Here is a 9610-nt window from a genome sequence, read left to right as displayed (position 1 = left end):
GTCTGAGGGAAGGGGTGCCATTTTAATTTTTGAAATTTTCATAAACCAACTTATCTAGACATTCACAATGATACTAGCGATTTGTAGATTTCTACTAAACTTTTTGCAAGGTAGAAAGGTAAAAACGTGGAACGATTGGCAATGCTGGGGTACCAATCTTATCTTTAGGACCTGAAGGCCAGAGAAACCACATCCCCTTGAAATGTTCTTCCATATTGGTTTCCATAACCCCTGTTAAGTGGAGAGATTAGAGAAAGAAAGCCACCTTTGAAGATATTTTATGTGTAAACAGTTGAAGAGAAATCTAAATTCATACCTGACTATGCTAAAAAGTGAGTGGTGTAGCTAATGAAGAAGTACAATGGCTAGCTATTAGATGAGTATGAGAAAGTGGCTGTGTATATTTTGAAAATCTGAAAACAGGTAAAGAGGAAAGTGGGATACCCTTTTCGTATCAGCGATGTGTCTTAAAGAATGTTTGCTGATGATTTCAATTTGAGTGGTATCCAATTTTTCCTCAGCGTATGCTCCAAGACCCCTCTTTATTCTTCTTTAATTAAACAACAACGAATTACTAGATGTTCATTTTAAAGAACTAAAAGTGAAATGAATGCCGTAATTGCAAGCACGCTGTTCTTTATAAGTTAGTTATCAATGCGCGGGGTCTCAGTGAAACTATCCTAAGATTATCTGGAGATAGAGAGATGTGGTGGTCAATGACAATCAATTTCCTGCAGACAGAGCTACAATCCTACTCATTTTTATAGGCAGTTTGAGACATCATGCTTCAGCACTTCTAGTAAGCATAAACATTGACACCCTGAACTTTTACCTCAATCGCCACCCCCTGGTAACTTTGTGTTTCCATTTTTAATTCCATTTTTTACACAATATCTGCAAAAATTTGCAAATCTTAAAGGCATTGAGTCATGATAAAATGGATTGGGTATACCCTAAGTGCCAAAATCCGCTGAGTCATGATTTTCATGACTGCGATGCTATTGGTTGACCTGGAACTGGTCACATGAACTCACCTCGTACTGATTGACAAAGCAATTTTCATCAATAGCAAGTTGTCAACAACGGATGCAAGTATCACATGAAACAGCAGCGATCACGCCGAAACCAAATGACCCCCTATAGAGAAGGCCTATTTACCACGACTCAATGCCTTTAAGAGAAATAACCTAAATTGATATAATGCAATCATTGGAAGAGATATACAATTTTGGCTAATCTGTTAAAAAAATAATATACTTCAAGTACATTTTTGTGGATTATAAAGTTTTGATTCAACCCTTTAATTTGATATTGGCAGATAAAGTTGTGGGAGGCTGAGAAAATGATTCCCTACACCTGTCTTGAGGCAACTACATGTTGCCCAGTTTTTATATTGCATAAGTATTTTATTCACACTAGTCATTTTCTTCCTATCCAACAACTTGCAAAATTGCAATAGATTTCAAAGGTTTTTGAATTCTAAATAAAGATAAGGTGTGTAGATAAAAAAGTTATATGAATAAAAAGCTAACAGTTTCACATTTTTTTTGTATAAGTACGATTCGATGATGTTAATGCATCAGGTCACCATTTCAATTTAATCCTGCAAATTTTTGCCACTTTGCTAGTAGCTAGTTCCTCTCAGGGTGCTTTGATTAAGATTTTCTTAAAACTAGATGTCCAAAAACTTTTATTGGTTGAAATGTATTATAAAAGACCGTATAATAGTCACAAAGACATGAATGAGGTTTTTTATCTGCAATAAAATACAAAATATTGTGTATGCAACGTAATGTTTAGATACACAGGTAATAGATACCAACATCAAATGACAAAAATTTTGGTTCAGATTTTTCTTCCAATTAACAAAGCAACAAAATTTCACAGATACTAATATTCAAGTCCTTTCTTTGTCATTTATAGAAGCTTAGCACGGCAGGCCATCACTACTGCTTGGATCTCGCTTGCGTGTGCAACACTGCGTAATTGATTGATTGTGTGCATCACTATTGGATATTGAAAACTGTTTCTTCCCTGATGTTTAGGAATAATTTTACCAAAAACAATAATATGCTATCTTGTACTGTTTAGAACAGCGCTACATAGAAGTATCACCATAATAGCATCATTTCATAAAAAATTTTCCCAACAAAATTATCTGTCTCCACAGCTTCAATTCCCATTTTCTTCTTCACCGGTTAACTACAATGTCTGTGGAATGTTTGACGCGGTTAAATCATAGAGTTTTGATTACATTAATTCACCCTTCTGTACTTTTTACAGCTCCGGTGTCCTCAAGACTTAAAGTATCTTTAATTATCTTGAGAATAGTTTCAATTTCTTCCTCAGATTTTAGTCTTTCGTCTAATTCTTCAACAATAAGCTGCAGTTCAACTACAGATGTAGGCCTAAGATTCAACAATTGAAGTTTCTCCGCTTTTGTCAGATTGAATGGTGCAAGGGCTTCCATGAGATTCTTAATTGTTTCTGGCTTTTGCTGTTTGCAGGGTGTGCTTTCTAAGTACCTAGTTGTCTCGTATGATATTGTCGCTACATTGGTGGGTATATGCTTTCCTTTTTTTCCTTCTTGCAGCAACGCAAGCACTTCGTAATTGCTGAGCATTGCACTGTTTTCGTTTGTTACCTCCATTTTCTGTTGTCTTCTGTGTGAGACCGGCTGGGGACAAGAAATCAAACCGAGGCTACTTTTTCGCGCTCGTCTTGACGTCGACGCCATGGCACCGCAGGAGACATACATTCAAGTAAATATCAGCTGATTAACATTCTTCGTACGTCTTTCCAGGTAATCCATCGATAAGTGTAAATCCAAAATCTGATAATATGATATTTCCTAACAAAATAAGGATGATTTGTCCATCAATTTGTTTTTACAGGAAATTTTTAACAATAATAACAGCAGACCTACCAAATCACATGCATTTCAGTGCATCAATGCAGAATTCTAACGCTTTTTGCAATAAATTCTTGGTTTATTTAAATTTTTACAGGCCCGTCGGAACCGGGGGGCTGGAGGTGGAGCCCCCAATATTTGTTAAACTGTAGTATGTTTCCTTTATAACAGTGTAGGTAGTGAATGAGAAGGAAAACAATGGGCAGCCCCCCCCCCCAAATATGAATTTCGTTCCGACGGCACTGTCGAAAATCCCTCTTTCAGGGCCTCCGACGAAGGGAGGCCGGGGGGCCTCTTCACTTTTTTGCAAAACAATAGAGTCTTTTTTCAAAATCTTTTGTTATGATCGTTAAATTTTGTCTTGCCCTCCCTTGTCCACCCCAGTTTTCCCAGAAGTTGATTTTCTAATGTCTTGAAATCTGTTGAAAAACCTTTGGGGGTTGGGGGGGGGGTGGGCTGATCAGATCGATTTCGATTTTCACACTGGTAAAAAGCCACCGTTATAAAAAATGTTGCTAGTTAAAGTGGCTTGTCCAATAGATCAAAAATACGAAAAAAAGGATTTTCCAAGAGTCTGAAAAGCGTGGCCAAGAAAATTAGTCTTTGTCTACCCCAGTTTTTTTTGAGCTGGTGATGCCACTGCTAAGTACAATTTTATAAGAACATGATCCTCAGTGTTGGTCAAAAGTTAAGAAAAAATTAGATTGTGATTTTCAACAATGTTGCAATACTTTTCAACAATTTCTTATAGAGAATGAGGAGTTCTTAGCTATCTAGGGGTGCTTTTTAGTCATGTGCTTGTGTTTCTGATTGGCCTATTTTGATCCACAACTGGGTATATATACTTCCTAGTGTAGAGTTTTCGGTCTATGTTCTGACGTTTTAAACTCTGAAGAGTGTCAGACGAAAAGCTTTAGTTTACTAAATGTTTGCTTTTTTCAAAGGTGCAAATTTTCTTGTGGATGCAAATAAAGGATGTTTTATTGGCAAATGAGGCCTGAACACCCCCTAGAGCATACTAGCTAATAATTGCACTAAGAAAAAATTCAGAACAGCTAGCCTTAAATTTTTGCATGTTAGCAATGGATCACTTTTTAAAAAAAAAGTGTCAAAGGGAAAAAGACCAGTCAAAGGGTATCAAAAGTGTGTCAAAGGGTAAAGGCTAGAAATCGCTTCAAAGGTAAATAAATTCTTATGGGATTTTTCAATAACATCACTTATTAATTTCTAGTTACAACGAATAAGTTGCTATTTCTCACCTTTTGTTAAACCTACAATCTTTTTTTCTGAAAATTATATTTTTAATTTATACTGTCTTTGCATTTTAAGGGTCTTTTTATTTCAACAGCTACCAAATGTTAAAAAAATTCTAATTGCTGGAATGTTAAAAAAGTGCTGGCAACATGTCTAGCCTTTTTTAGCAGAATATGTTAATGTGCTTTTTTCTGTATCATTAAAGCCTGATTTAGTGAAATTTAATCGTATTTTATATGTGATATGGTCACCTTTTTTGTTCCTCTTGGGCATTGTTTTTGATCCAGACAGCACAATTGTGGAGTTTGTGCACAATGTAGCAGTGCTCAAATAAGCATGATATCATGTTTTTTATAAGGCCAACAATTTTGGTAAAGTTTCTTCCCCACATTTTTGAAGACAATCCGAAATTGGAATGTGGAGAGCCATGTTACATATTAGAAGTTTTTACTCTACCCACCAAATCCGAGTCTTGGTATTTCTGGGCTTTTATTGGTCTGTTTATTTTCTATTTTATTGATCCATGGCTGAATATTTCCTTTTCAACCTCCCCAACAACGGTTGGGGTTTCATCTTAGTTATGGCCTTCTTTGCCATTGGCACACATCCAAGAAACGTATGTTAAAAATAAACATCTCCTTAATTTTTTTTGATTAAAATGGTAAATTATTCTGATGACCATTTTACCCTTATTTGCTATTGTTTGTAAAGTAACCTAGAATATTAAACACAAACAATTTTGCCCCATTTATTTTCAGTGAAAAACCTAATTTTACACAAATTTGCATACCTTTTTCTGAATTTTGTTGTAACAAAACTTTTTCATGGATTTTAACACAGCAAGGAGCATACTTTGAATCTACAAAAAAGTAGAGCCATGCTACTTTCTAAAAATTTATTTCCATAGATACTTTTTTCACAAGAGCTTTGGGCTCAAGCCCCCTTTCGGTTTATTTTTGTGGGGATTTTAATGCAAGAAAGCATTCGAAAAGGATTCAAAATGATGGTAGTATGTGTTCAAAGTTTAAATGAAGGCAAATAGAATAGGATGCTTTTAGCACTGAAGAGCCTCTACTCTTTATTAATAAGGTATGAATTATTGTAATCTAAAGATGGCTAAATTAAACTCAGTTCAAGTCTGTTCAAGTGCTCACAAATATGTTGTTGATGAGGATGAGGCAGGGGTGCCTTAATTAAAAGTTAGGAAGGGGGCTGTGCTGAAGGGAACTTCTAGAAGCAACCCCCCCCCGGACCAAATCCACGTGCACACCTTATTTACTTGCATTCGTGTTGTATTTATAAAATCATTCAAACATTCACTGAAGCCCCAAAAAATCTCTCTTTTATTCAATTAAGGGGTGATAATAGATGAGATATTTACATTGACAACGTTATATTTTATGGACACATTGCTTGCTTGTTGCCAATAGGAAAATTCGTTACAATGCGAGCACTCGTCACAGTCCAATTAATTACACGTCCAAATTCGCTCGTCCAATTACTTACATTATTTACACGTCCAAATTTTGGAACCTATTGAAGTTAGGCAAGTCCCATCAAAGCATATTTTATTAAAAATAACAAACGCTGGCTAACATTCCTATTTTTTCATTATCGTAGAATTACTAAAGCTCGGCCTCATCAAAAGCTATCTAAAGAAATGGCTGTAATCAACGACAATCATCATCTTTGAGAAAGTCTTTGCTTCAACCCATGTTTTTTAATCTATAGGTGAGGCTTGTTTGTTTCACTGCTGTCGATATATTTCTTTGATCTAAATTTAAGGCTTGGTCTGAGTAAAATTCCTCCTTCCTATTGCATAAATCTTTCTCCAATCTCCAAATAGTTGGAAAACTTCATCAATATCAATCAGAGACGTAAAATCGTTTTGAAAATCCAGATGTCGTGATAATACCCCTTTTTATCATCGTTTGAAAGGTTTTGGAGCCTTTCAAATCGCCCGATTTAGAAACTTACCCTCAATCAATGAAGTCACATACAAGAGAAGTCAACCCTCAAACGGTAAAGTCGGATAATGGTTGCCTACACAATAGGGTTTAGAGTTCTGCATCAGCTGTTAATATTATTTATTTCCGCAGATGGTTGTTCGAGCACATGATGAATGAATTGTCTGGTTGAAGTCAAATATCTCCTACGGCTGAGAAAGTTCAATAGGCCTAGACGCGGTAAGTAAAGATTCGATGTTCTTTGCTTCTGCATTCAGCCCACTGTGTTTTGGTCATAATCATTCTAATTTGCTGGTTGATCTAGACATGCTGTTTATTGGAAGTATAAAGAAATATCACCTGTTACTGCAGAATTACCTTAACACTAGCGCTATATAAATGCATAAAATTTCGGGTGTGGGCTCCTAAACAGTTCGTATTCAAAGATCTAACTTTCTCAAAACATTTCTGTACAGCCAGCATCTGTAAGAATGTAAGGGTAATTCCGTTGAAGGGCTCAGCAATTTATAGTTTGTTTGGTTTTCTAATCGTGGAATTCTGTGCCTTCAGGGACTGCATTTCTGAAGAAGAAAGGCTAGGAATAGGATGCAAATTTGTAAACTTCCTCAAAAGGAATTTTAGAAGACCACGCCTCTTACGCTTTCAAAAATCTCATTTTGATTGGTGCAATTCATTTATCGTTTTTACGAGTAGTAAGAGCCGAGAGATGAAGAGATGGTCACTGAAGCCCTTGATGAAGGGATTTAGTTGGAAGGATGACAGCTGCAGTAGATGAATGGTAGGGTTATAGTCAAAATGTCCTGCCTACAAGTCGATTATTATGATTAAAAGCAACAGAGCCCGTATACGTTCTTAAAAGAAAGCCAGACTCCTGTCGATAAGATCAACTTAAATCATTCATAAAAGATACAATGCCATATATTGTTTCAAAAGGCTCGAAGATTTTTCACTAGAATTGCCTGCAGAAAAATTACAGTTAGCAGGCAGTAATAGAAAACTCCTACTTTACTGTCTCTTACTGATTTTAAAGAAACTATGTCCTGACGCTTTTCGCTGGCCATTTAATTTTTCCATTGGTTGGACTACACAATAGGCCTATACAATCGCACTGAATTCCAGCCCACTCATCAGTGATTCCAGCCTGAATTCCGTCAGAGGCCGTGGTGATTGATAGCGAAGGAGATACGTTGAGTGCAAAGATTTCAAGGTGGCTTACTACTGAGAGGAAAGTTAACCCAAGTTAAAAGCTCTTGCGCAACCCGCGCGTTTTGCTACTATAATTCAAAAGACCGGTCCAACATAGTAGTGCATTAAAATACAAAATAGTCAAGACAACTGCCGCTTAGCCTGTTGGTTGCGCCAGAGCCTTTTAATTTTGTACTTTGTCTGTCACACCAATGAATCTTGCGCATACTCGATGTTAAATAACTCAAGGAATTTAAAACAGAAATAACGTAGAAACAGAAACAGACTCGAATATACTTTTCTCAAACCAAACCCATATTCGAATGGAGTCAACTGGTACATCTAAGCCTTTCTCAAACGCTACCTGCATGTAGGAACTAAACCAGGAGGAAAAATATATATGTCTGTGTGTTTTACTAGATCCTTGTACAAATAAACGACATACATGTGATAATCTCAGGTGCCTGCATAAGAGGAAAGGCTAGCTAGAACAATAATAGGAATTCTTCTAGATACGTATATATAAGCTGAGTCAATCAATAGTATAGTTCATAACATAGTACTTTAATATGGAGGGTGGGATTCCTTTGTAGAAATGTGCCTGCTTATATTACGCTATGTAACAAAGAGAGTGATGTAAGTTGACGCAAACAATTCGCACAAACAAGTATGACTAAGCTGGGAATGTGGATGAATGGGACACAGGAAATGCGCAAGTAGCAGTATTACATAATCAAGTCAGATAGGTGACTATGCAAAAGATTCTTCTTAAAGAATGGGCCAGCAAAAATATATCTGCTTTACATTACAGGTTATAATTAGTTCAAAAAACCTCGATAACTCCCTAGCCTATTACAAACTTCAATCTAGTTAAAAGTCTAATCCCTAGTCTCAAATCCCACGTCTTATCCAATAAGTCATTACAACCATTATATCTAGAGCCCTTAGTTCACTCTCTGCCTTGGTAACTTAATTGTGATTTTATTGTCATTAAAGTTCTCCTAAGATCTTTCCAAAGGCCTCCTTGTATTTTAATGCCACAACTCCACAAACGTCCACTTCATAACAAATCGCTGAAGAATTGATAATATGGGATGAGAGGTTTCTTGCAAAATGGCATTGTATCCTCCGAAATTTTTAAGTATCTTGGTTGTCTGAAAGGTATGATGTTTTGCAAATGTTCCAAATAAGTAGTTAAGCAAAGAGGGTCCGAAAATGTATAGATACAAAACCTCTACTCTACACAACAGCCGAAAATACATTTCTGAAGTATTTTTATATCACATTTTTCTGCATTTTGGCCCTACTGTTTGTGTAGGTCATGCGTAGGTCGTCATAAAAAGGGTTTTTTCCTCCTCCATATCATATGCTTGTATAAGGGGGAATGTAGGAAACAACATTGGTTAGAAGCCAAATTTATTTTCTTGAAGCATTTATACAATATACAGCAAAGTGATGTTTTAAGTTTGCTATGGAACCCTCGAGTTGATGTCCTGCAGGAAAGACTCCTCAGATTAATTTTCTGCTTGTTAAATTATAAAAATACATTTAAGTTAAAAAAATAGCAACAAAGTGATATAAATTCATAGAAAATTTTATTTAAAAAATCAGCTTTTGCCGCGGCTATTGCCGGTTCAGTTATGTTTTCATCATCATCGGAGATCACCATTTCATTCCCTAGTCACTGTTTAACAAGAACAGCTGCAACGGATCCCCTATTTCCTCTTCATTCTGTTAGTAAGGTTTATGATTGACTGTAAGCAGTTGAAAGTTTTAGCATTGAGCACCAAAGTAAAGGGCTGTAGCGCCCATTAGGATACAACTTGCTCCCCCTTTTGACAATAATAAGATTTAAGCACTGCTCTTTGATATTCCTTATTCAATTTATTTCCAGTCAGTTACCCTTGGTAAGTCAGTTACCCCATCCATCCTCCCTCCCTTGGAAATATTCCCTCCCTTCAGCCTTTAAAGAATATTCAAATATAAGCAAGACATGCCCATCCTTAAAGAATTTACCATAGCGATAATTTAATCAAATAAAATTTGATGTTGACGTGAAGAAAGACATTTTTATTGCATTTACTCACTTTCGCTGTTTTTCCTATTCCGAGGGAGGTTCCATTTATTTTGTAATGTTTCAGTTTTCCAATGGTAGAAAATTATGGACGCAAGCAAACTAATCTCAGGCAGTCTCGTTTGGAGATTTATTCTTTGTGAAAATGGTTTTTACCAACGTTGAGAAAAATGTGATTTCAAAAGGTTTCATTTGGACCCATTTCAGTGGCGGTGCCAA

General features: G+C 36.1%; 2 protein-coding genes across 4 annotated transcripts in view; one reads left to right on the top strand and one right to left on the bottom strand.

Moving 5' to 3' along the window:
* Positions 1–94: 94 nt before the first annotated feature.
* On the bottom strand, positions 95–2703 carry LOC135686249 (DNA-directed RNA polymerase III subunit RPC9). The gene has a single exon (XM_089108827.1). It carries the CDS (start codon positions 2648–2650, stop codon positions 2261–2263), a length of 390 nt encoding a protein of 129 aa, XP_088964953.1. The 5' UTR covers positions 2651–2703; the 3' UTR covers positions 95–2260.
* Positions 2704–2705: 2 nt separating this feature from the next.
* Positions 2706–9610, top strand: part of LOC135686658 (putative phospholipid-transporting ATPase IA) — a 49582-nt gene continuing 42677 nt past the window's right edge. The window contains exons 1-3 of one of the 3 annotated variants that reach the window (XM_065202933.2): positions 2715–2803; positions 5786–5896; positions 6265–6351. The gene's annotated coding sequence lies outside the window, so the exon portion shown is untranslated. Of the gene's footprint in view, positions 2821–5785; positions 5897–6264; positions 6352–9610 lie in introns of all 3 variants that reach the window. The other 2 variants (XM_065202932.2, XM_065202934.2) reach the window with 2 other exon arrangements.

This window comes from Rhopilema esculentum, chromosome 6 (genome assembly GCF_057945365.1).
Source record: "Rhopilema esculentum isolate cy_ngs chromosome 6, ASM5794536v1, whole genome shotgun sequence".
Taxonomy (NCBI): Eukaryota; Metazoa; Cnidaria; class Scyphozoa; order Rhizostomeae; family Rhizostomatidae; genus Rhopilema; species Rhopilema esculentum.
This window is presented reverse-complemented; position numbering and strand designations above follow the sequence as displayed.

Excerpts from the sequence above, each read along its gene's own strand:
- LOC135686249 (XM_089108827.1), bottom strand. The coding sequence starts at position 2,650 with ATGGAGGTAACAAACGAAAACAGTGCAATGCTCAGCAATTACGAAGTG.